Here is a 27364-nt window from a genome sequence, read left to right as displayed (position 1 = left end):
TCTCTAATTATTCTTGGAGGCATTCAGAATAATACCTTTAAGTTTTCCTGTTAAGTCCAGAAACAAATGCAAAGCTTGAGGCGGGCATGTCTGTCCTCTTTCCTCCCACATCCACAGAACCAAGAGAGCCAAGACAAATGCTCCAAACCTAGCAGTTCCCAAATAAATATTGTTAAAAACATAATAGTTATATATGTGTGTCTGGAGAACTTCTGATGGCCAAATGGCTCCATAACTCAGGCCTAAGAAACTGCTTAAAATAATATGTCATATTTTTGTTGACATTATTAGCAAAAGTAAGGAAAAATTCCTTGTAAGAGGGAAAATACTAATACATCCTCAAAAATCAGTTTCTATTAAGAGTTGTTATTTTTTGTGATTCTAAATTAATTTACAATTAATATAAATCAATAAACTACAATAAAATTTATATATAAATATATTGTAGATATTTATATATATCCTTTTGAGGAGTGATTCCATTGACACACTCCTTTCTCTCCCTCCCTCCCTCCCTCCCTCCCTTCCTTCCTTCCTTCCTTCCTTCCTTCCTTACCTCCTTCCTTCTTCCTTTTCCTTCCTTCCTTCCTTCCTTCCTTCCTTCCTTCCTTCCTTCCTTCCTTCCTTCCTTCCTTCCCTCCCTCCCTCCCTCCTTTCTTCCTCCCTCCCTTTCTTCTTTTTTTCCTATCTTCCTTCTTCTTTCCTCCTTCCTTCTCTCTCTCTCTCCCCCCTCTTTCCCTCTCTCTTTTTCTCCCTCTCTCTCATAGTTTTATTTTATGTCTGAGTGTTTTACCTGAATTTATGTATGTGTCCCATATGCATTCTTGGTGCCCAATGAGATCAGAAGAGATCTTACTGAACTGGAGTTACAGATGGTTGTGAGTCACCATGTGAATACTGGGAAACAAGCCTAGATTCTCTGCAAAAGCAGCAAATGTTCTTAATCTCAAACTCTGATCTCATATAAGGAATACTTAATGTTATGGTAATGCTTAATGTTGTTTCTTGCAAAACTCAAAAACACAAATGAGTTCCTATCTGTTCACACATGTTCCACATTCCTTTTCATTTTCTTTTCAGAAGTTTACATGTCTTTTGTGTCAGTTAAATTTTATTTCTGGTGCTGGGGATTGAACCTACGGCTTTATGCATGCTAGGCTCAGCAAGTACTCTACCCCTGAACTACTCCTGCTGTCCTGAAGTAACTTTTTGAGAAAGGATCTCACTATATAGCCCTGATCTGAATTTTAAAAATAATCAAAATGTTTCTTTAAAGGAAATTATGGGAAGAAGATGCAGATAAAATTTCACAGCATCTTTCCAAAGTTTTTGACTCTGTCATGGAAGTTACAGGATTGGCCCCATGAACTATGTGCTACTTGTTAGACAACACCTACAGGATATAGCACCTTTAATTCTAGGGGTATTTTTGGCTCATACTGAGAACCCGAAAGAACTAAAGAGGCTTATCTAAAGTGTGTAGTCATATTTATCCTCCAAAAGCTGTCATCAAAGAGCCCTGTTGAACCTAAAATGTTTGCTGAATGTTAAAATATTGAATACGGCACATTAAATATCTTTGATGTGCATGTTGCTGGTTATTAAAGTACAAAATCTGCATGAAGGACTCACTGTTGGGAGTAATGTATGTTGCTGTACCTTGTTACTCGATGTTGAGATGTTACCGGGGAGCTGGAACCTATGGTTTGGCTTATGTGAATGTCTGGGCTCACCATTTGCGTCACTTGTATTTCTGGCCCTACCAAAATCCCTCCGCTCATCATTGGTCCCATACAGGCTTCAGTCATGTTACTGTTACCCATGTCAGGCATACCGGGGCTAGCCACCACTCTCTCAGCATAGTATACATTGTGTGCGTTGGCTATCTCAGCAGGCACACAAAGATTCCCTTGAACATCATAGACAGGTGCCATTACGGTTTCGGTCACGACTACATTGGGTGGAAGCTGAGAATCAAAAACAATCGTCGTTGGCTGCACACAGGGGTCAGCAGTGGTATAGGTCTCAGTCACTATGATGTCTCCATGAATCATGGGTTCAGAGGCTGCTTCCATTTCTGCTTGGAATTCAGCCTCCGAGAGAGTCATTCCTGAAGATTCATTGACAAAGTAATTAGGCCCGAGCAAGGGGAGGTCAGTACTGATGGGTATACAGGCCTGGTGTGAAGGGAACGGCTCGATTTCTGTGTCCAGGCAGATTTCGGCTAGAGTCCTGAATTTTGGATCTAAAGTCTCCATGTAGCTTTCATCTAGGTCATCCACAATCCAGCTGCAGCAGCCAATGGAGCCCACAGGAGACCCCACACCCTCGTGATCGTATATGAGCAGACAGTCGTTGGCTGGCCGGCCTTCGTCTTCATCTGCGTAAGCATATGCTTTCTGAGAGGGGAGGGAAGACAGGAAATCAGAGATTTACAACAACCAATGAAGAACAACGCAATGCTCCAGAGACTTCTGAACTAAAGGTTCTGTGGACTAAATTGAGGAATAAAACAATATTTGGATGTATTACTAAATTATTGCGTTTTTGGATGGAGATCATTGTTTGTGTTAATGGGGTATAGAATTTGAGGAATATTTCTCTAATTGGAAAACTAATAAATGATGTGTTTTGAATCAGATGATATACAAATCTTTTGGATTTATAGCTCTTTGCTTCTGAGGTGACATAGAAATAAAATGTGTTTACTCATGTTCAAAGTATTTATTTTTAAATGTTTTTACACTTACACATTTGTTTATTTGTTTGCATGCATGTGTGTGGCCATAGAACTCATATGGAAGTCAGAGGACGACTTTCCTACTTATATGCAGATCCTGGGAATGAACTTAGGTTGTCAGGCTTGTCACCAAACACCCTTACATGTTGGCTCAGTTTGCTGGTCTCCAAATATTTATGTAAAGAGAAACCTTAGATGAATTTGGAGCAAACACACATGCAAAGATAGAAATCTCTCTAAATGCCGGACTTTCTCAGAATGTTCTTGAAGTTCTGTGTGACTTAGCTACTCGAAGATAATGTCAGGTTTGAGTGGTGACCTCTGTGGCATTTTTCAAATTACTATTATTGAGACAGTCTCACTGTGGAGCTCCATTCTCCCATTAAATGAGTGAGTGTACGTCATCACTCCTCAGGTGATCCAGACTTGCCTGGATGACTAGGTAGCAACTTCAGTGGATGGTTTTTAATATATAGTTATGAATATAGTTATAGAAGGTCTTTAATATATAGTTATGACTTTCTGAATGACCTAAAAATATTTCTGGATACATATAAGTTGAGCCTACTTATTGACTAAGTTGATTAGCAGTATTGATTAATTATTAATAATCAGTATATTTATATATAATTTATATGAATCTTACAATAGTATTTAACTAGATTTTTGCTTATTTTTGATAATTTTATACATGTGTACCAAGTATTGTTATTGTTTGCCCTCATTACTCTCTTATCCCCGCCGACTGCTCTGAACCTCCTTGTCTTCCTAACTAGTCTCCTTGCTGCTTTCATGACTTTTTTTTTTCATTTACTGAGTTGGGGTTGCTTGCATCAAGCACAGGTAATGACGGTGTTATTTACCGGAGCGCGGACTACTCACTGGTGAGAACATAACTGAGGAAAATGTCCATTTTCCCCCTCTGCAGGCAGCCATTAACTGCCAACAGCTCTTTAAATGTGGGTAGGGCCTTGGGGGTACCTCCCTGTCCGTGATGGAATGTTGAAGGGCCTGGACTTGTGCACAGATGCATAGGTGCTGTGTGTAGTTTAAACCACAGCATCCTTGGACTTTTTCTTTCGAAGAGCAATGGAGAAATTAATGTATTAGCATTTGAGGAATACTTTAGTCTAGTGGCAATAATAAAAAATGTATTGCTAATCAAACAAAATAAAGTTTCTCAATATGAAAAGTTATTTACTCTTTTAAATTTTTTCTTAGTTTTTTATGTCTATGAGTGTTTTGTCTACATGTGTATCTGTATCTAGGTACCGTGTATATGCCTGGTGTTAGAATAGGGTGCTAGAAACCCCGGAACTGGAATTAGGGATGCTTGTGAGCCTCTATGTGGGTTCTGGGAACTGAACTCAGGTCCTCTGGAAGAGCAGTCGATTCTCTTAACTGCTGATCTAGCTCTCTAGCCCAAACTTGCCCTATTAGATCAACATAGTATCTTGGAGCATTTCTTTGGCATTCTGGTACAAATATATGGGCCGTAGACTGAGAAGAGGAATCCTGGGTTCCTATCTGTTAGCTTTTATCTATCACCAAGTTGAGATAATGTATAATCAAGCTTTAAATCCCTTTGTTCCCAGTCCTGTCATAATAATAATACTAATAATGGCAATAACAACAACTGCTATTATTTTTTATATTCTTATTATTATCATTATTCTGAGACAGGTTCTATCCCAGGCTGACTTAGAAGTATGTAGCTGAGGGTGACCTCAAACTTCTGATCCTCCTGCCTCCACCTCCTAAATGTTAGGATTACAGGGGTGTACCCCAGACTCAGGTTTGTGATGGGAATTGAACCCAGGGCCTTGTGTGTGTTAGGCAGATACTCTACCAACTAAGCTGTATCTCTGCCCTGTCCTGTCTGTTCTCTATTTCCATTGGATCCACTTGGAGAACAAGAAGGGTATCCTAGAGGACATTAATGCAATTTTGATTTTCTTTCTCAGCATCCTTTTGCTCTGTTGTTGCTATGACAATAAAATGGAGAAATCAGAAGAAAACAGAAGGGAAGATGCTAAGGAAAGGGAAGCAAGGAATGATGGGGGATGTTAGTCTTTTCACAATAGTTAAATGTGAAACACTGTTGCAAATTATGTCTTTTAAAAATTTTAAAATTCAAGATTGGGATAGGGTTAAAAAGCAGCCAAATGTATTTTTAGTCCTAAAGTGATGCCTTCCAAGTCTGTGTGTAAGGCTTACCTCAGAGAAGTAGCTGTCCAGGAAGGCCATGTTCATGCCGGTGTCTTGGTATTCCCGCAGCGTCCCTATGGTTGAGCTTCTCTTCCTCAGGGTCCCTGCTGCTGCTCCAGCCACCAGGCCTGCTGCTGCCCCAATGCCTGTGTTGAGCTCCACTCCGGACACACCCCCTTCCACTGTTCCTCCGCCAGCATAAGTATTGGTGTAGATTTCTGAAAAGACAGGGTGTTTCCATGACAATGCCCAGATTACCTGGATGGCTTTTCTTACAACCCCTTCCCCACCACCAACACAGCACAGACGTGGTTCTAGAAGGACAGGCAATGAGTGGCCACTTGCGGAATTCCCAGACTTGACAAGAGTAACCGGTACTGGAGGAGACAGCTTTAGCACACGGCTCATTCTCCTGCACACAACCTTGGGTATTTAAAGACACAATGTAGAGCCAGCTGCTGGGTTTTGTCTGTGCAGGCACAGCAATCCTTATGCCCTAGCCCACTTAAGAGGGCACAACCCATGTCCTGAAGGAAGAACTAGGCTGCTCCTAGCAGCCAAATCTCCAGTCTTCATTTGCACACATGCTGGAGAGCTGGCTCACTTGGGGACAGCACATATTCTTTGCATGGAAGTACCAGGCTTTGGGTACAAAGTAATCATCTCTGAAAAATCTCATGTCTGCTCTAAATCTGGACAACCCCTGCCTGGTTCAGTCATTCCCAATTGTGAAGTACTTCCAAGTACCCTGAGCTGCGTGGGACTGCCCACGTAGGGATCGTGTAAGACACTGGTGTGAGGAAAGCTCATATGAACTAAAGGAGTGTTCCTCAGCTTGTTGTTCAAAGAACACATTTGCTGCCATAATCATTGCAGTAACCTGCACCCCTTTCCAGGCACTATTAAAATCAAATACATAGTAGCACACAGGAAAACACTTACATACGCACACACATCATACCTATCACCTGCATGTATATATATTCTATATAACATGTATGTGGTTTTAAAGAGATCTTTAAATTAATGCTGCATAAACAATTTTTAAAGAAATCTTATTATATAGAATTACAATTATAGTATCAGTTGTTATGTAGCCTTCGTCTTAAGGAGAAGGTCCAGAGAGGCTGGATCTATTAGGGACTTCTTACTAGCAAGTGGCAGAACTAGGAAGAAAATCGCAATTATGCTTTCAGACTCTTTCTGTTAATTTGCAGCATTTTGAGCTGCTTATCCGTAACTTCAGAGAGCAAAGTTGAGTGGTCGCCCCAGACATGTCATTTGCCCTCTGAATGTATTCTCATGCAATGAGATTCACACGCATGCTAATGTGTAAGGTATTTTCACCTAGATTGGTTTGCTAGAATAGTTTTGTAAATCATAGAAAGGAAAACAGAATTGATGTCAACTGACCAGAGGAATCAATGCGGTCTTGGGTATTAGAGGCTGTCATGGGCACGCATATATTGGACACATCCTGAAAGAAAAAAAGATTTTAAGATAAATGTTTCATGTTCTTCGTTTAAGAGCTGAGACTTTGTTTTTGCCTTGTGTGGAACTGTCAGGGCGGAGTGAGCTCCCGCTGAAACCCAGCACTTAGGTGGAAAGCACTCACCCTGTCTTCGGGATGGGCTCCTTCTATCCGCCATGGCTGCATCACCCCTTCACCTCCCTCTGGCACAGGGGCAAACCTGGTCCCCAGGCCTTCTGGCTGTCGTCGCTTGCAGCAACACATAAGCAGTAAAAGAGGAGACACTGGCCAAGAAAAGGATGAGAGTTAACCTCTGCTGCCCGGTTAGGGAGTCACGATTTTTATGGTACTATAATTGGAATGGGGGTAAATATAAAGGCAACAGTGTATCAGATGCCCCCTCATCAGAGAAACAGTGTCAAACGCAACTGTCCATGTTTATAGATATAAACACCAAACCACAGGGAACCTGAGAGCTGAAAGGGGGGCCCTGCGATCCAGATTTGCTAAATGATTTGAAGGGAGAACCAATTCTCCCTGGAGTCCAGGCTTTCTGAACAAACTGATGACTCGGTTCTCTGACTCCTGGTTTCCCTGACTGAGTATACACATGGATGGCTCTCAACTTATGACAACTTATGACAATTTCACATGTGACATCTCAACGCTAGGAGCTTTCAGGAATATTATAGAGCCAATAAAAATGCATTTCGAAATTTGAGTTTGAACCTTTCCCCAGGGTATGTAGCCTGATGCAAACGTTGTTGGCAGTGGATTTTAACACCTAGATAGTGAGGGCCTAAGGTGACAACGCTTAGGTCCCATCTTGGGTTATGACTCACACACGAAACCCTGCAAAGACCTCTCAGTAATTCTTATGTGTGTGTGTGTTTGAGAACTACTGATTTGAAGTAGTTTATTACAACTGCTAAGATTCCGTATGTCAGGTAAGATGCTTTAGGTCAGGTAATATACCATAGGTCAGGTAAGATGCCACAGGTCAGGTAAGATACTATAGGTCAATTAAGACGCCAAAGGTCAAGTTCTGGGACATTCCCAAAGGCATTTTGAGAATCATTCATGATTTTTGTGTAACCTTGCAAATTCATAGATCGTTTTAAGAAAGTCTGTCCAAACACCAGAGTTATTTCCTTATATTTCCAAATGAAAATGTTTTAGTTTATTCTCATTCACAGATACATGTCAACAGCCCAATTTAATGAACTTAATCATGTTCATTTAAGAATCCAGTGTTGGATTCCCAATGAAGTATAAATACTTTAGGGGCAAAACAAAATACATAATTGAATTCTCTTTTGAGGACCTTTTAAAGAAATGAAGCACAGGGAAAGACGAGCCTCCTTTGGAGAGTTTGGCTCAGCGGCTTTGCCATCCCTAGGATCAGGGTCTTTGTGTAGATTCTGTGGTTTCTTGAACTGCTTCTCCCTGGATCCTACTCTACCAGGGGAGCAGCTCATCCAAGGGCTCAGTAAGCATCGATTCCCTCATTGCCTGTGACCAGAGGCTGGAACACTTAATGCTCCAGGCATGTTAGACAAGTGCCTCCACACTGGCCCTCAGTCTACTGCTTAGCTTCTCTACTTCTCCATCCTCTGTGTGCTAAGCCTTCAGTGTTGCCCCCCCCCCCAACCTATTGTTTGATGTTTTCTTGGTGCGGAAGACTGAACCCAAGGTCCTATTTATTTGTGATTTGCCATATCCCTCTGGGCTCTACCTCCATCCCTTCTGTGTTAACTTGGGCTTCTTCTTTGTCTTCAATTGCCTTTTAGATTTACTCCCACGCAACACCATTCTGAGAAAATCCTCAACTTTCAGGGCCCGGCTCAAATCCACTTCTGTAAAATTTTCCTCAACTCTCCTCTTTTGAGTTTCTCGTTCTTGCTTTTCTGCTTTGAAGCATTTTGGTGGGGTTTCTGTTATAGGACTTATTTTATATGATTGTGGATTATACTTGATGATTTGCATATATTTCCAGTCTGTAGGAAGGCCACTAACCCTTGGTCTTTGTGTTTATCATTATTAAACAGGTGCAAGCCTTTGTCAGCCCCAAGATGGCTGCAGATACCAGTAAGCAATGGTCAAATGAACTTAGTTCCTGTGTGTCCACAGAGACTATAGTACTCACAGAGAAGCAGCAAGAGGCCCATAACAATCATGCCAATCCCCGCGGGTCCAAGTCTGACATTCGACTGTCCAACCCCATCATCAGTGACAGTCCCATAGGTGTCATCTGTCACCCAGATGCCGTCCCCATTGTAGATGCCCGTGGTGCTGGAGTACACACACACACGGTGCTCGTCGCAAAAGCAGGCATCTAGCAGCACAGTCTGTGGCAGCTCACAAGCTCTGTTGTGACTGTCCGTCACAAGGATGGGGATTTGGTGCGTTCCTGGAGACAGAGTCTGTTCAGTCATGAGGATTGCAGAGGTTTCTGAAGAACAAGGAAGACACAGCAAACACGTTAAAACTCTTTGGGAGCAACCCTCTCTGACACCTACAGCAGATTCAGCTCGTCTCTCCAAGTTATGTATCTAATCCAGAGCTGAAGGTCAGGGCCAAATCCCGTAGCTTGGTTTGGTTATCCTTGTCCCCAACTGTAGCATGCACTGTCACAAGAGCATCTCACCTTAATAACATGTCTCATGGTCTGCTCAACCGTTTCTGCAATATTTGGCAGTTTGGATTTCAACTTTTATCCTTATAAATAACAACGAACTCACAGCTTATTATAGAAACAATGTCACTGGTGAAGAGAAAGCGGGTGATTTTCTACAGGACACGAGGATTTCAGAGACATTTGTGTATTTGCCTGGATTTAGTAAATGGAGGGAATTGTGACCGTTGCTGAATTAGTCAAATAATTTGTTTATCTCAAATGATCAAACATTATTTATTGCCTACTTGATGATGATTAATTAGCTGGTGTTTACACGTTATGGATTATCACTGCACTACTGAAATATTTTGACTTTTTTTTCCAGGCTAATTTCCCCCAAACGTCTAGTATAAATTCACTTTTCTTTTAATGTGACTAAGCTGGAGAAAGAGCCAGAAATCTGTGTTTGACTGCCTGACTAGCTATTTGGTCACTGGTTTGCTCTGGGACTTCAAGGGGAGCAACTTTCACTCCACTTACCATTGATTGATCTGATATTCCATATGTTAGCTGTGTCTGATGGCTCATCGACCACACAAAAGGTGAAGGGAGACCCAAAAGAATGATCACTGACGTAGATCCTGACAGATGAAGCGTCGACGCAGACACTTCTTCTTTCAGTGTAAATGACTGGACAGTAATCATTGGCGTCGGGAACCTCAATGCATATGGTTCCCGTAGCTGTTCTCCCGGAGCCATCTGAAAAGAAGAGCATCATGGGAGTTAGGGTAAGCGATGTCGGGGGGGAATTCCATTTCCCATCCCACAACGATGCCACAGGAAGTATGAACAGTGCGAGTGACATGCAGGGCAGGACGGTTTGTGCCTGCGTGGGTCTCTCCGGTCACTGTGGCTTCTCCACCATCCTTTCAGCCTTTCTCGTATACTCTGCTCACTCTCCTGAAGATGGAGATGGGAACTGGCCTGTCCTTCAAAGAACGTTCATCCTTTGCTCCTCTCATCCCGCCCTAAGGAGGCGGACTCCACAGCTGCGGTCAGTCTCCCTCCTCAGGGTCCGGCTGATTCTGCGCGTGTGTATTCAGAACTATGGTGGGGGAGGGGTTGAATAATTGCTTGTATATTTTTTATTCTGTTTTCTTTGTTGGTGAGAATTTTAGTTTGTTTCTCTCTGTAATGACATTTCTAAGGAAAAATATCAGTTTCCTCTCTGATCTACTTGAAGCAAAGCATTGGTCAGTATAATATATTAGAAAAAGTAGAGGACCAAAATTGGGGCCTGAGTGCAGGCCACGTCCTACTTTAAGCTGTGTTCTAGTGAATATAGCATTGTTGTTTTTACACTGCAAGGAGCTGCCATTTTCTCATTTGAAAATTTAGATATTACCCTCTCTGGGTTAACCAGATAAATCATTTTATGTTTGTACTTATTTTAAAGGTAATATTCTGCTGTATTTATTTATTTGCCTGTGATAGAAACCAGGTCATCAGACTTGGTGGCAAGCGCCTCTACTCACTGACCCATCTTGCCTGCCCCAAAGATGTTTCTGTGATGGTAGGTCAAGAGCCTGTCTTTATCCCATATAAATATGATCATCACAGGACTTTCTAAAGTGTCTTTTATTAGAGGCACATTATATTCTCCCATAGTTGGCTCTATTTGCCACTCTATGGAGCTGACTTGTGGCCTTGTGATTTGTCGCCAGAGCTGAAGCTGTTGTTTTGAAAGCCTGCCCTCCAGTGTGTCTGTCTCCTCCCTTGCTGTCTACATGTCCTGATTCAAAGCCAACCACAGGAAGAGGAGGAGGCTCTGTGCCTACATGGATCCATGCTTAGGTGAGAAACGCCAATCTTCTGGCACATTTTGCTATCATGTTTTCTCTTCATTCTTATGGTATAATTATCTTTTTACTATACTTATTGAAGATTTTCATACATGACCAAGGTATGATCAACATGGTTAGATTCTGTTTCAAGACAACAACAACAACAACAACAACAACAACAACAACAACAACAACAAAACCCTTCCAGAATATTGACTTAAATAAGAAGACAATGTTAGGTATGTAACAGACCTGAACGTTAAGAAACATTCTTAGGATGAGATTAAAATGTATGGCTCATTTCTTGTACTTTATAATGCTTTTGGGTTTTGAGCTTGCCTTTTCTCAATCACCTTTCTCTCTGGACACTGTGAAGGCCAGATGTAGCCGCTCACTAACCTACCACCCCTGACTTCACCTAGGTCTTCATCAGGATGTTTACCTGGCTTCTTTCCTACTGACTTCATTCTGTTTTCTCTGTGGCATCTGACTTCCTAGGCACTGTTCTCGAAAATCATTGATTGTCGACAAATAACAAATCCCTGTTGTGAGTCACCAAAGGGAACATGTCATAGATTTTCCCATGAGAGAAGTGGCCAAATCACAAATTAATTCCATGCAGCCTTTGCATAAAGATGGTATAATATAATATATAATTGATTTTTTTTTTTTTGGCCAGGAGCGTCTTACAGTGGACAGTGTAATTTTTTTTCTTTTTAAATAATAGGCTGGTTTCTCATCAAGGCTCAATTCTGGTGACTCTGAAGTAAGTATACTCTCAGGCACACTGCCTCCCACCAAGGTGACCCTGTAGTGAACTTTGGCACAGCTTGTAATCCTGACTGGGAAGGAAACATTCCTAGCATACTCCACTTAGTGACATTAGCCATACTCAAGCTATGTGGTCATAAGCAGAAGCAAACTTTTATTTTATACATATCCAACTTTTATGCTTTATACTATAGACCACATGTGATTCTGTTTTGGGACTAAGTGAGATAGATAAATTATGGCGTAAATATAAATTATGGGTATAAGTGTAAATGAATTCTGTCTATTTTTTAGATTTGCTAAGTTTAGCTCTTAATCTAACATGTCTAAAATTTTCTGTAAGCTTTAGTATACCAGAAAGTAATAGTTTTTGATTCACAGAACAGATTTTGGCTCAGCATTAGAATAGCTGTATTCATAATAGTTCATATAATAGTATGAATCATATTAAAATATTGAAAAAATTCTTACCATCTATAGCCAGGATTTCTGCTGCATATATCCCATCAGTAATGTATTTTGACTTCGCGTCAAATTCCCTAGAAAACTGTATCTCACCAGTCCTTGAATCAACTTTTAACCAGCTGCCTGCGTCGTGCCCTATGATATACCTGTTTTTAAACAAACAAATTCATCGTTACACTTCCGTGAAGTTAGCATTTCTAAATCACATGAGAACTGCAATGCAGCGGACCCACATTGTGTATGTTTGATTCATTATTGTCTTAGCTTACAAAATGTGAGCTTGTGTGTGTGTGTATCTATTCCACTGAGAATCCAGTATTAAATATATTGTATTAGGTTGACAACAAAATTTCATTCTTCTTCTAGATTTTTGGTTGTACAGTAAAATGTATGGGTATGTCTCAAGCTCATTTATTAATTAATGATACTGAGTTATAGCAAATATACTTTTTCTAGTTTGAAAAACAGATATTATTTCTTTTCAGGCATGGCAGACTCTACTTGCTAGCTGTGGGCTTGGGGTAGGCTGGTTTCAGATTGTCTGTCTGCTCAGGGGCTTGTGGTAGCCCTTATCCACCTCTCTGTCTGGAGACAGATCCGAAGGACTTGAGCTGAGCTGAAGAACACTAGGGTCTCTAGCAGCTGAGATCACACACCTTCATTTCCTTCATCTGATCCCCGCTGCTTCCCTGTGCGAGCAAACTTCAGAAGTTTGCCGCAGAGTCAATTAGATTACTAAATTGGTATCTGTTCACTCTGAAAGTGCTGAGGAGGAAGAGGAGCCACTAGAGATGAGAGGGGGAGGAGAAGACCGTTTCTAGTGATTCTAGGATCTCTTGCACTTGTGTGTAGTCTGTGCCCAGTGCCCCTAATGTGTTCTCTTTTCCTGCTTTGCCTCGTGATGCTCACCACATTTCTGAAACACATGTGTTCCGGTTTCTTCCACTGTTTTTTTTTTTTTTTTTTTTTTGATCAAGCTGAAAGTTGAAACTCATCTCAAAGATAGCCCCAGGTTCTCTGGGAGCAGGCGGTGACTCACTCTTTATGGTGTGTTACTGCCTACAATATGACCTAAACCTGCTTAGTTCAGGGTAGTACAGCCGACCTCAAAGGATCAAAGAGACTCTCCTGGCAACCCTGGAAGCTCTTTAATGTTGCAGCCACTCCCCAGACGCACTTATGCTATAACCAGCTAGAGTTCCCATTGCCACTAACATGTTCTTTAGTTCTAAGAAAATGCCAAATGCTGTCATAGTCCCCTAAAACAAGCAACAAGAGGAAAACCTCCACCCCCGCATGCTACACAAGTTCTCTGCCACACTCCACATGAATGAACAATGGCCACACAAGCGGAAGGAAAGTACTTGTCATACCTGACGTTTGTTGCAGTGTTCCCTGTGTCCGTATCTATGGCTGTGTATGTGCCAAGTACATAGTTCATTAAGGAGTCTCCCCGCGTTCCTTCTCGTAGACTAAACGTCATGGAACTTGGGCGAAAGGTGGGTCCTTCGCGCACATTGAGAACCTGGATTCTCACAGGGGTGGAGTGCATTTGGAATTGAGACACCACTGAGTGGTGAAATTCAGCTTTGTTTCTAACTCCAATGCTGAGGTAAATATTAGGTACTTCTTCATAATCCAGCATCTGAAATGATAGACAGACATAGTTTTGAACTAGCAAAGGGCTCTCTCTATTGGAGGAGGATGTATGTATAGTGTACATAGATGCGTTTAAGTGTTATTTTCGTGGGTGGCGTAGTTACACATGAATGATGCATGTGGGGGCCTGAGGTGATAGTGGATGTCTTCCTCCGTGGCTATCCACCTTATATACTGAGGCAGGGTTTCTCTCTGAGCTTGAAACTTTGGCTAGTCTGGCTATCCAGCTTGCCTTGAGAACCCCCAGTCTCTGTGTCCTGTGGTTTTGGATGCAGATGGTCATCCATGCCCAAATGACTCTTTTGTGAGTTCTGAGGATTTGAATTCTGGTTCTCATGTTTTAATGGCAAGTGCCTTACCAGCTGTGCCATCTCCCTAGCCCAGTGCTCCCTTAAGCTAGAATAAGAAACATGATGAAGAGGCTATAGACTAGAATAAAGTCCTGTAACCATGCAATTCTGACCCTTAGGTTGAAATAATCTTAGTTACATAGTGTGTTTTATGCATGTGATCACTTAAGACTTTTGAACAAGTGTAGGTCAGTTAAGTATATAGGTTCATTTGTTATTTGTTTCTCTTTGTTTTCTATGATGCTGCAAATAGAACCCAGGGCCTTGAACATGCTAGATGGGTGTGCTACCACTGAGCTGAATCTCTGCCCTTAAGTCTGATTTAAAATTGAGATTATAGTTTGAAGTTTTCAACTTTTTACATAAAAAAATCTTAAAATGAAAAATGACACCTCTTTTTATAAAAATTAAAAAGTAAATCTGGAATGGATCAAAATTCACCCTCAACTATTGATTGAGTTATTAGGTCCCAGACTGCCTTTGTAGAATTTACATCTGAGACTCTCTTTAAAGTATCAATGACAGAATAGAGGTGACAGTATTTATGATCTAAGCAAACATATGGTTATGAGTTTAGATGATACAAACAATTCTAAAAACATCATGCTATTACAATCAGCTTGATGCTATAAATTAGTTGTACTGGGTCTGGTAAACCAGATGGCTCCTTTATTAGGCACACTGAAATCAGTAAATGCCACACCCTGAGAAAAGCCACCTTTGAGCGGGTTTTCTGCATGAAAGGTGAGCGCTGTCTTTTGATCCAGACTGACTGATGTGGGAACATGAAAGTTTACAAGAGAAGAAGCTGTTGTAGAAGCAGGGTGTTCTGGGCAGTATTTGTGAAGACTGTCCTAGAAGCTAAAGTAAGCAGTTGGGCTCTTTCTTGAATCCTGGTTTACTGTCTCCAGGCTGGGATCCTATAGATCTGTTTGGATTCTGCCTTTATCATTTGCCACCCAAGAAAAACGAGACTATTTGATCTTTGATTTTCTTTCAATTTTTATAAAAAGAAATTAAAAATTTTCTGCCCAGAGTGGTGTGGGTTAGACTATATCATTATATCTGTAGTAGAATATTGTGATGCTTAATAAGACTAGCGTTTGCTATTTCCATTATAGCATAGAAATCTCACTGAGAGAACCCCAGTGCCCTTGCTCGCTGCATGAAACCTTTTTAGACTAAACTGGTTGGGAAGAAGCTCACCTTTTCATCTCTTACCAGCATCTCATGCTTACTCCACCCCGACTGGGCCTTACATCCCTACCCAAGTGGCACTTTCGTTCTTACGAATGGATATGCTGTATACTTAGACGGGACTTTCCTGTTTTCGCAGTGCCTCTGAGTACTATGAGAACAAGGTAGCGTTGTTTTCCTTACGAACAAGTATTGTGTTGCTAGCCTGGAAGCCTCCTCCGTCACAGTCAGGAAACTCATGGATACGGACAGCATTCAGATTCTGAGCTTTTTGAAAGCATAATCGGTCTAAGAATCACTTCCAGCTTCTTTGGAAGGAAACCATAGAAATCCCAGGCTTACCTTGACCACTTTCAAAATGCCTTCGTTGGTTCGTGGATCTGTTTGGATTTCAAACCAGTTCCCGTCATTGCCAGAGAGGATTGAGTATTCTGCCAGCCAGTTATCAGTGCCTTCTTCATCAAGATCAATTGCTTGTAATCGCATCAGTTCTGTGCTCAAACAGTTTTCTTCAATACTTGCTGAGTACTGGAATAAAGGGGTCAAGTCTATGACATGAATTTTTAAAGGGATAAAGAGATTTACAGTCATAGGATTATCCTTTAAAATACTATGCCAGTGATTTTTTTGTAACATTGTGAGTGGCATCTGTTCAATAACAAATAGAAGAGTGACGTGGTTATAAGATAATAAAATTCATTTACAAATGCTACATGTGAAGTTAATATCCCACTGGCATTCATTTTTTTACCTATTTATTTTTTACTTACTTCCCTCTTTTCAATAAGTAATTATATATTTTTAAAAATCTGTTAACGGCCAAATAGCAAACATATTGGACTTTGTGGGTCAGAAACTCTACAGTGGCATTGCTTATTCCTTTGCTGTTCAGCACAAAGTAGTGACAGCAACATGGGGAGAAATGAACAAGAAAATCTAGTTGTACTAAAGCAGGTGGCAAGCCATTCCTGGCCCTGTTATTTGGAATTTGCAATGTTTCTTCAGTCAAAGACTCACATAGCCCAGGCTAGTCCTAAGTTTTCTATGGAGCTGAGAATGACCTTCAACTTGTGGGCCTCTAGCTTTTGCCTATCGAGGGCTGGGATTACAGGTACGCCCACCACACACACTGTGTGGAGTTTAGGAATCAACCCCAGTGCTTTATGCATGCTAGGCAACCATTCGGTCAACTGGACTACCTTTCTAGTTCTGATTTTGTGATACTTTATGATAAAGCTGAGAATGGGAATAGAGAGTATTTGGGACTCTAATATGATTAATTCATCAAGTATAAGGCCTATACAAAAATATTGTTATTGTTTCATTGGATCAACAAATTTCCCACATTTCTGTGACTATAGCATGTGGAGTATACTGTTTTTACAGAGGAGACTGGCTTGGAAGACTGAGTCAGAGATAACTAAACAGAGGCAGGAAAGGTAGCTCAGTGGGTGGAACCACTTGCTGCCAAGACTGAGTTTGAACCTTGGCATCTAAATGGTAGAAGAGAGAACCAACTCCTGAAAACGGTCCTCTGACCTTCACATGTACTGTGGCACCTGTGTGCTGACACATAACACACACGCACACACACACACACACACACACACACACAAAATAAGTAAATAAAATGAAAAAGATAATATGTAGGAATGCTACCATAAAGAAATGCTAAGGTTTGTGTAATAAAGCTGGGTCTCTCTACATTGTAGCAGCCAGGCTTCTGAATAAACATGAAGACAAACTACTGTCAAGGGAAAAAGATCATTAAAATAATGACTTACTGAAGTTTTCTCTAAGATGGGGAAATTATCATTGACATCCAAAATCTTGATTCTGCAGTCACACTCGGAGGACAGCCCATCTGTGGCTCCGTCCCGATCTGAGCCCCTCACAAGCAGATTGTACATACTGTGTTGCTTAATCAGAATGAAAGAGATCCATAAGGCTTAGGTACTGTGGCTGTGACTCCAACACAATCCAATGCCATTATTTGTTTTTTAATACATTCATAAAATGAAGTATGTATCAGAGATCATTTAATTTTTATTAAAATTGGCTCAAGTATTTTTCCTTCCCTCCTGTGCAGTGGACTATGGTCATATACAAATCATTTTATCTCTGTTTATTCAAAACCAAACCCCCTGTTATCAGTCCTTCAAAGAAGGCTTTACCTCTCTGTCAAGGAAATTGGACATTGTGCGGACTTCTCCGGTGTACCTGTTCACCATGAACATGGGTGCGCCAGCAGGCTCCTGGGAGATGATCTTGTAGGCAATTTTAGAATTCAAGTGATTGTCTTCGTCTGCATCTGTGGCACTTAACTTTACCACCAGTGCATCTGCGAATAAAGGTGAGGTGGAGAATGGTTGGGATTCTAATCCATCAAGTAATTAGGTATAAAAAGAGGGGTAGGTCTTTCCTTGGCTTTCCCTAAGTTTTCCTCGAGAGTACGCTACTGTAGCTTACATCAGAGAGTCCCATCACCCACACCGGTGGTTACAGAAATAGCAGTAGTTCACATACGAAACACTTGACTGTTTATTCTTTTTCTCTGTTAATGGTAAGTGAGTAGCAAACTAGTGTTTTTTAATATATGAAAAAGTTTGGCAGACTATCATAAAGCCAAAGGAAATGATATTTGTCTTTACCATGGCCTTCTGAAATTATTTTATATTGTTCAATTAAGAAGTTGATAACTTAGTTAAATTCAATATTGCAACCATTTATTACTTACATGGGTGCATTTTTTAAAGACATGGTCTCTCTACAGAACCCCGGTTGTCCTGGCACGCACTATATAGACTAGCCTGACCTCAAACTCACAGATCTGCCCACCTTTGCCTCTTGAGTGCTGGGAGCAAAGGTGTGTACCACAACACCTAGCAAATATGTATAGTGTTAATTGTCACTTGTAACTGAATTATGACTGTTTGCACTAGAAGATAATTTATCAAAATAAAACTTATACAGTTGTGAAAATGAATAATTGATCAGAGAAATATATGAAGTTCTTAATTATTCATGCAGAAAAATAATGGGCCTTATGGCCAATTCCCACTGTCCTCATCCATCCACAGGACTGATTTTTCCAGGATTGGCAGATAGTTCGCCTCCCAGACCTCAAAGTGAAGACCCCACTGCAGAAAATCTTGGTGCCCTTGAACAGGTAAGGCAGGGGCACCAAGACTTCAGAGTTTATGAAGGTGTGTCTGATCTTGTAGGTTATTGTCTAGAAGCTGTGCTACAGGAGGAGGAGGTGGTAGTAACACTGGACTGGTTGTGGTTTTTCCCCTCTTCCTTCACCAAGGCTGCTCTGAGGAAGTTAATAAGGAAGCTAAAGCCAGAGTCCCTCCTGCCCCCTCTTGTGCCCCTTAGTGAAATCTTTCTGCCTTTTCATGCCTTCTTATTCTGTATGTTCAAAACTCTTGTGTTTATCTGCCTTTCTTCCCAGCTTTGCTAATATATCCTCTGGAAAGCGTTTTGGGGTATAATATCAGGTGGAGAATTGAAAGGTTAAGGAATATTAGAGGGTTGGGAAGAGGTGGAAGTAGGTAGTGTGGGAGGAGAGGAAGTAGCAGAGGAACTAGACTTCGAATTACACAGGACAAAAAGACATGGGAGAAAAGGCAGAAAGGGAGGAAGAGGAAGAGAGAGACAGGGAGGAAGGAAGAGATAGAGAGGGAGAGAGAGAGAGAGAGAGAGAGAGAGAGAGAGAGAGAGAGAGAGAGAGAGAGAGAGAAATGTCACTTGCTGCCTGAAGACATAAATACTCTCCATCGTGGCTCTGATGGAGACAGCACCTGCATCCTAGCTATGTGGTTCAGCTATACCCACTCCAGGTGTAGATCAGAATGGAGTCTGTTGTTGTTTCTATGTTTCTTCAGCTTTTCTCATTCAGATTAAGTCACTTCACCCATTTCTGAGAATGACACTGAGCACTGGCTCAATTGCATGTGTAAGAGTCATCTATGAATAAGAGGATATCTAACATTTTAACCATATATGTTTGCATTTGAGTTGTGTTAGAGTGTCTGGGGTTGACTCTTCCTGATTTGTGAGTAAGCTGGCGTTTCCATCTTTCAAAGCCCTTGCGTAGAGGAAGTGAGCAGATGCAGTGCGGTGAAGAGGTGGTGCTCCACTCACTGGCGTCGCTGTTTTCTTCAATGGTGGCTGTGTACACATTCTGAGTGAAGACCGGCGGGTTATCGTTCACATCCATGACTTTGACTCTGAGCTCCAGAGGCCTCTCTAAGTCTTCCCCTCGTGAGTTCAGAGCGCGACAATGGATCTGTACAAAGTCAGAGAGAAACTGTCCTTCTCCACCAAGGCAAATTAAGCAACATGCTTGCAAAACCATGAAGAAATGTGCCAAGAAATAACATTTCCCCCCCAAATTCAGAGTATACTGGAGCCCAGCAATTGAAATATCACTTGTTCATAAGCAGGTGTAATACATGGGACACCAATTTGGCTCTCGGATTTCTTATTTATTCAAGTCCTTCACTTGTTTCATTCTATTTTCTGTTTATCCACTGACTTGATTTACTTTCTTTTTTAAAAATAGCACAAACAAATAAAAGCTTCTGGGACTCACCAGGAACAGTGGGGTTATCTCTCTGTCCACCACTGAGGTAATGTTAATTTCCCCAGTCCGAGGGTTGATGGTGAACACTCCATAAGGCGGTCGATCAATCCCTGCTCCAGAGATTCGGTATGTTATCCTCTGGTTCACTTCACAGTCTGATCTAATCTAGAAGAGAAATGGCGATGATTGGGATCTAATTTGGGTACAGTGTAGTTTGAGATGGACCATCAAGGCTAGTGCCAGGGCTCTCTGTAAATGTGCTTGCTACCAAGCCTGATGAGCTGAGTTTGCTCGCAAAGTCACCTGGTGGAAGGAGAGACTCCCACAAGTTGTCCTTTGGCATTCTCTCTCTCTGTCTCTCTCTCTCCCTCACACACGTTCCCAAATACACACCTACTCTCTCTCCCACATATTCATCTACACTTTCTCTCATGAATACTCTTTTCTAACACACACACTCTCATACACACATACTCAATTTCTCTCTCTCTCTTTCATATACATATGCAAATGTAATTAAAATTTCTCTGTAAAAAGACTCTTAGTGTTAGAACTTAGAGATTTGATTTGCATCAAATTTGCCTTCCTTATTTCTAAAACTAACCAGTATGAAAAATCCTTGACATTTGGAGTAGGTCTCCCACTGTGATAAATAGAGGGAACAATGATCAGAACTCGGTAGATGGAATCTGTCCATTCATGGTGGAGATCCACGTCTGTCTTTCAGACTGGCTTACCACAGACGTTCTTGGGATAGTTAATAGTGTTCTGGGCTGGAAATATGTCCCAGTCAGTAAAGTGCTTGCCTATTAGGCATGAGGGCTAGCGTTTGATCCCCAGAACCCACATTGAAGAAGTTTGGGCATAGTGGCGTGTACTTGTAATTCGATGCACAGCAACTGGACACAGGTAGATTTCTGAAGTTTGCTGGCCACCCAGCCTAGCCTAATTGGTGAGCTCCAGGTCATCGAGAACAAGCTGAAGATCACTGAGGAATAGCTGAGGTCATCTAATGGCCTTCATAAACACATTCACACATATGCATGTGTACCCATACACATGATTGTATCTGCACACATTCCACATACATTAAAAAATAACATCTGAGCAACATAAGTCAATGGCAGCATACCATTCCTTTAAATCTCTTTGGGTGGCAGAAGCTGCAAATCCTTGAAATATTCCAGAACTTTCCAACTAACTACAAATGCTTCCGTGTTAGGAGTCCTCTCTGGCTGGTCAGTGATTGCAGTTGATGGCCTGGCAGGTTTTTTCAAAGCTTGGGGACATGTAGACTCCCCCTTCCTGATCCTGGGTGAAACTTCCTGCTCTCTACCTGCCCTTATCTGGAAAATGTCCCCGGGCAGGGAGGAATGACCTTATCTGAAAACTGTTTGGAAGCCTGGATGCCTGAATTATCTCTAGGGCGACCCTTGGCACAGTTTCCTGCTAGAAGTCCCCCCCCCCCACACACACTGTATTTGTGTAACTAAGGCCTGTGCTAGGAGCTTTGTTATAGGACTCTGCTGCCACATACAAAGTCTTACATCAGAAGCTTGCCACTTGATGCAAATTAGGGTTTATCCCAAGGACTCCCAAACCTATACTCCTTATACTCAGGAATAAAGTTGAGCAGATTCCCTGAAGCTGTCTCCTACCCAAAGCTGTCTGAGCCCTGTTTCCAGCTTCTGCTCCCTTCACCCTTGTGGACCAGTGCAGTCAAGGATCTCAAGGAAGAAGCAGAGTCACACTTCCCCTAGGAGATCTGGCTACCCCTGCTTGCTCCATCACTCACTCTGGCAATTGGGTTCCTCTTGGAATTGTCCTCTCCCTCCCGACAGGCGGCGGCAAACTTGATCCACTCCCGCTTTTGTCTTCTGACGGTCTGCCAGGTTGTGGTGCCATTTTCAACGTCTAATTCCTTTACCTAAAGCAAAAATGATGGATGTTTTTCATAGTGTTTGGTTACCTTGTGCTTAGACAACTTATTGACATTGTAAGATGTGTCCAGGAGAAATGCTAAATTGAGGAACAAAGGAGTCGATTCTCTAATGGATAATTTTGGACATAAACTTTCCCACCCCGCCGGTGTTAGGTACAGAACGTTCTCATGTTTCTAGAAGATCCTATGGGAACAGCCTTCCTTAGCTGTGCTTGGTGCTCTGCACCTGTGCTGTGCCATGTGCTCATCTCTTCTTCAGTGCATCTCCTTCCTTAGGTAAAGACCTTGCCCGCTCCGCCCTTCCTTGATCTCTGACTGGGTTTTCCCATCCCTGTCACTGCTCCACGTGAACACGTTCCATAAAAAAACAAAGAAAGGGATTCTTCTCGTCTGCTGACAAGCAGTTTGCTGTAGTTGAGGTCCGTGTGTGGTATTGTACATTAGAAAGCTTCTAAGCAGCATTCACAGCTCTGGTGACCATCCTATGTGCAGCTCTGTCATTTCCCGAAGAATATTTTGGTTGTATCTTGCTGGATGTTTGTTCTTTCATGAAATTATGTTGCTGTTGTCCACAGATTTGCCAAGAATTTGACAGTACCAAAGAGTCCAACAATTCTACATCAATCATGAATACACACATATGCATGTGTAAAGGCATGGAATGTGTATTTATTTCTATAAGTCTTAATGTCCTTATTGGATCATAGATTGCTGTGTTTATTTAAGACTTTGAATGCTGCTCTTGGAGAAAGCAGATGCCCACAAGAATGGAGTGGAGTTTATCATTTCAAGAACAAACGAGTTTGTACCTACCCCATTTTAAACCCATTGTCTGGAATGTCCCAAGTATCTATTTTTTGTCAATGGACCTTAGTAGACATGACTTTACTTTCTTCAGTGACTTGAAGCAATCCAGGTGAAGATTTCCTAATGGTGATGGGTTCAGGAGGTACAGACCCTTAGGCTGACTTCCGCTCCACTCTGAATGGAAGCAGATTCTCTGCCAGTCTCCTGAGCTGTGATTTAGGGATTTTTAATTTTCTTTCATTTGAAGGGCATCAGTGGTACCTTCTCACTGACATTCCTCTTTCTTCTTCAAGGGCTTCTCTGCTTTACTTGCTTTGATGTAGGTTGAGAAATCTACAAATAAGCTGCTAATATAGTTGGATGAGTGGAGGTGCAGCGACCTCGAGTTCTGGAAACCATGTCTTATACACATAGACGTCAGGATCTAGGGCCTTCCTACCGTTATTTCAGGCCAACTCACGTTCTATCTTCTACCTTTTGTCAAGATAACTCTAGTTGCTAATATCTTAATACATAGTGCATCTTAACATCCAATTTTCTTTTCATTTAGGTACATGCACACATTACCTCAACGATAAATTCACTGTTCACTCCCAGGACCACCTGTAACAGAGGGCAAGACGTTAGCATACATTTGTATAATGTATAGGAAACAGAATTATAAGATTATGATATTTTTCATCATTTAAAAATGTATATGCAATCAATAATGTTAACTACAATTGACAGTAGAAGATAAGCAATACAGAGCTGCTTTCTCATCTTTAAAAGTCTTCTGAGCTTTACAAGAGCACAAAAAGAAAGCTCCTGAGCTGAGGAGATGACTCAGTAGGTAAAATGCTCTCTGTGCAAGGATGAGGCCCTAAGTCCAGAGTCTCCACACTTCCTGTAAAAGCTAGATACAGTGACAGAGACCTGTAACACCAGCCCTAGGGAGGTGGGAGTAGATTCCCAGGCTTGTAGGCCATCCAGTCTAGCCAAAAGGGAGAATTACAGCTACCATGAGACTCTATCTTGAAAAATACATATGTTGACACCTGATTTCCATATATGCTTGCATGGGTGAATGTATACACAAACACACACACACACACACACACACACACACACACACACGCGCGCTCAGTCAAACACACACTCACACACACTTGTGTCTCCAACAGGATGAGTTAGGAAACTAGCTTCACCAGAAACCCTAACGAAGACAAAATAGGAAACTGCGATTTGTACAAAAAGTATTATTATTCAGAGTTGAAGGAAATAGGAAATGTAAAATGGCATGCTTTAAGAAAACAGACGAGCACAGTTGTAACTGTGAACTATTGTCCCAGACTGTGGGAGGCTAGTGGGGCTGTGTGACGTCCCATGTCAGAAAAGGAGCAGATAAAGGGAGGAAGGCAGAGATCAGAACCTGTGCTGAATGCATCTCTTTTTATTTTGGTGCAAGGAATACAAAGGCAGTGATGAGAGCAGAGGGAGAGGGAGACGCTGATGCAGGAACAGAAAGGAAGCAGAGTGAGGAGAAGCTAGGCAAAGCAGAGATGTTTAATGACCTTGGGTCGGATGGAAGTCAAGGAGAATGGGAACTGGGAAGATCTTGGGCTGTTGAGGCAGGAGGTCCTTGTTAACTTCTGTACAGTTTGCAAGAGTCAGCAAAATGTTACTGAGGAGGGGAAGTTGCAATGATGGATTAGAATTTCAACAAGTTGTCAGGTAAGCGAGACTTGGGCAGTTCACAGGTTAATTAGATGGGAGATTTTGTTGTTGTAAAACCAAGACCAACTATACAGTCAGTAAGGACAGGAGAAGGGTATTGTGGAGAAAGAATGGTAGGCAGGTGAGGAGGGGTGGTGAGAAATAAACAGAAGAGTAGTTAGAGATACGAGGAAAGAAAGGGGAGATAGACGAATTGGAAGGGCAGGCAGGTCTGGGAAGGCAGCTCAGTGGAACAGTGCCTACTCTGTGTGCTTTTGATGCCCTGGTTTCTGTCTGTGACATCGTAAAGAAAACCAAAACCAGTGTGAAATGTGCAGATAAAACAGATACTTGATTATGAGAGCCAACATCTATCTGGAATGGAAAGATCAACATACATGGTGTATATATGGCACACTATGTTATAATGATGCATACATACATTTCATATAAAAGATGCTATTGTTTTGGGGATATAACTCAGTCATTTGAGTGCTAGCCTAGTACCATAGGAAACAGAGTGTGCTGGTCACACTTGTAATCCGAGTGCTCAGGAGATGGACACAGGAGAATTGGAAGTTCAAGTTCACCCAGCCTACATCGTGAGTTGGAGACCAACTTCTTATGATACAAGTAAATGAGGACTGTATCAACAAATATATTTATAAAACAATGAAAGAATACAGTAAAAAATAGGAAAACATTGTGAAGAATAATTGGCTTAGTTTCATACATCACTATGCCCCAGCTTTTGTTGCGAGCAGGGTATGGAAGTTCTAAGCAGACTGCAGCAGTCTCTAGAGCTCTATGCTGTAGAAGGAGACATGAAACTAAGAGAAAGAGGTAGGCCTTTTGGCACTCTTGAATTGGAAAACATTTGAGTTCAAAAACTTAGAAGAAAGAATGGGGCTGTATCCCAGTGTTAGAGTATTTGTCTAACATCTTCAGGACCACAGGTTCGGGTTTCTAGTAAACACACACACACACACACACACACACACACACACAGAGGAAAGAGTAAGACAAGCACTATCCATAGCTAATGAAGAGTCCATGGACATGCGGGCACAAGGAAGAACAGAATGAACAGAATGAGGAATTCTTTGGTGTTTTGTCCAGAACTCAGCAATCTATGAGGGGCTATGGAGACTTTGGGGTGTGGTAAGTTGCTGTCATCAACTCCAGCTAGAAGAGGAACTCAGATCTGGAAAAGGGGGACAGCTGACATGGACACAGAGCAGATTCTGACAGGCGGGAGAGAGTGCAGGCGGAGCACAGCACAGTGTGGCTTGGGACAGAGGTTAGAAATCCGCCAATGGGGGCACTGAGTGTCCTCTTCACTCCCATTCTCTTGCTCACAGGGCTCATTAGACACTAGGGAGGGTCCAGGCCCATGGCGGAAGACAGTACTGGAAGATGCCATGGTTAAGCTGCAGAGAATGATCTATTTTGTCACATGATCTTGACTCAAGGTTAGAGCTTTTTGTTAGCAGAGCAGATCATTCTGGAAGGTATAAGGAAAAATCAAACAGAATCTTCCTATTCAGAGAGCAACAACTTCCCTTTGGTTTTTTTCAAACACATAATTATACAATCATAGTTGTTTCGATTAGAAGAAAGCATACACCCAATTTGCTTTTTCTACTCAGTGATTGCTGTGGTAAGGGCCCGTGTCATTGAATACTGTCTGGTGGCTGCTTAGAGCTCACAGCAGCTATTTGTTCATTCTGGTGCTGAGGAATTAGGGTATCTAAGAACCACCCCCACTGTGAGGACTGCACACTAAATCTCACATCCAATTCCCACCTTGTTCATATTAGATCAGTGACCTCAGTATGTGAGATTATTACCTAGAAAATTTGGGGAGATGGATTTGCGTCTAAGTCTCTTGCCTCCCAAGTATGAGAATCTGTGTTCAATTCCATGTCAAAATCAGTGTTACAAGTTAGGTGTGGTGATGTAGGCTTGTGATCCTGTGGGTGGTGACATGGGTACTAGAGACAGATGGAGCCCTAGAAGCTGATTGGTCAGCTGGTCTAGCTATGTGTGGATTCCAGGCCAGGGAAAGACTTTGTCTCTTAAAAGGGGCAGGCGTCAAAGAAACAGCACCTGGAGTTGTCCTCTAACTTCCATGTTTACACACACACACACACACACGCACACACACACACAGAGTAACCTCTCATACAAACACATACATGTGAGCACACATGTGTACACACGTAACCTCACAAACCCACATGTGTGCTATCCCTGCAAACACATACACATGTAGTCCTCACACACATACATGAACACACACACATCACCACACATATAATCAACCCCCATACTTGAAAGTTTCTTTTCCCATCTTGAGCCGGACACTCGTCTCTTGTCTTCTTCCTTTCTCCCTTTGCTCTTCCCTTGGACGTTACCCTCTTCCCTTCCTGACATCGTCTCAGGCCTGACAGCCGCAGTAGCATCATTGCCTTGCATCCCCACCCACCTTTGGTGAAGACAAGCGGAGCTGGGCGCTTCAGAGCTATAATCAACCAGTCGTCTAATTGAACTTAAAAGCAGTGAGAGTGAGTCTTAGCTGGGTCCTGCTTATAAATCAAGTAGAGATTTGCCAGGTAATTTTCACTCCGCAGTGAAGACAACCTCATCCTGGTTTCTGCCTGCCTCCAAGCCTGCGAGGCTAACATTGCATTATCTATGCAGTGTTAGGACAGCAAGTGAACGCGGTCCTGTTCTGCCGCTGTTGGCTTTTCTTCAACACCTAAAGATGATTTTGAATTATCTAGTATCATTTTAGGAAGTTACTTTAATTCTCCTGAGTTTGGTAACATCTATTTGTATCCCCGCCGTCTCTCAGTGCATGTGCTGACTGCTTGCGTTCTTTTGCAGCTGTCCACCGCAGTTTTTAGTCATGGAATCCTAACAGTATTCGAAATGAAAGATGTGCTTCCTCTGTTCTTTCTAAAGTGACTAACAGCTAAAATCTTCCCTTGTACGATCACATGGTTGC

General features: G+C 41.9%; 1 protein-coding gene across 1 annotated transcript; it reads right to left on the bottom strand.

The window, feature by feature from the left end:
- Nucleotides 1–1628: 1628 nt before the first annotated feature.
- Dsg4 (desmoglein 4) lies at nucleotides 1629–24657 on the bottom strand. The gene is made up of 16 exons (XM_042055157.1): nucleotides 24619–24657; nucleotides 23227–23262; nucleotides 21706–21837; nucleotides 19920–20075; nucleotides 19469–19613; nucleotides 17497–17663; nucleotides 17107–17241; nucleotides 15665–15850; nucleotides 13490–13761; nucleotides 12123–12262; nucleotides 9577–9795; nucleotides 8566–8871; nucleotides 6564–6703; nucleotides 6362–6425; nucleotides 4958–5166; nucleotides 1629–2399 (listed from the first exon to the last, which is right to left on the bottom strand). Exons 1-16 carry the CDS (start codon nucleotides 24655–24657, stop codon nucleotides 1629–1631), a joined length of 3117 nt encoding a protein of 1038 aa, XP_041911091.1.
- Between the last annotated feature and the right edge of the window lie 2707 nt (nucleotides 24658–27364).

Source organism: Arvicola amphibius, chromosome 5 (genome assembly GCF_903992535.2).
Source record: "Arvicola amphibius chromosome 5, mArvAmp1.2, whole genome shotgun sequence".
NCBI classification, from domain to species: Eukaryota; Metazoa; Chordata; class Mammalia; order Rodentia; family Cricetidae; genus Arvicola; species Arvicola amphibius.
The sequence above is the reverse complement of the archived record's forward strand: the minus strand, read 5'-3'. Positions and strand labels throughout refer to the sequence as shown.

Excerpts from the sequence above, each read along its gene's own strand:
- Dsg4 (XM_042055157.1), bottom strand. The coding sequence starts at position 24,657 with ATGTCACAGACAGAAACCAGGGCATCAAAAGCACACAGA. Across the intron at positions 12,263-13,489 it reads AACACTGCAACAAACGTCAG|GTATATCATAGGGCACGACG; the intron begins GTATGACAAGTA and ends GTTTAAAAACAG. Across the intron at positions 6,426-6,563 it reads GAGCCCATCCCGAAGACAGG|GATGTGTCCAATATATGCGT; the intron begins GTGAGTGCTTTC and ends TTTTTCTTTCAG.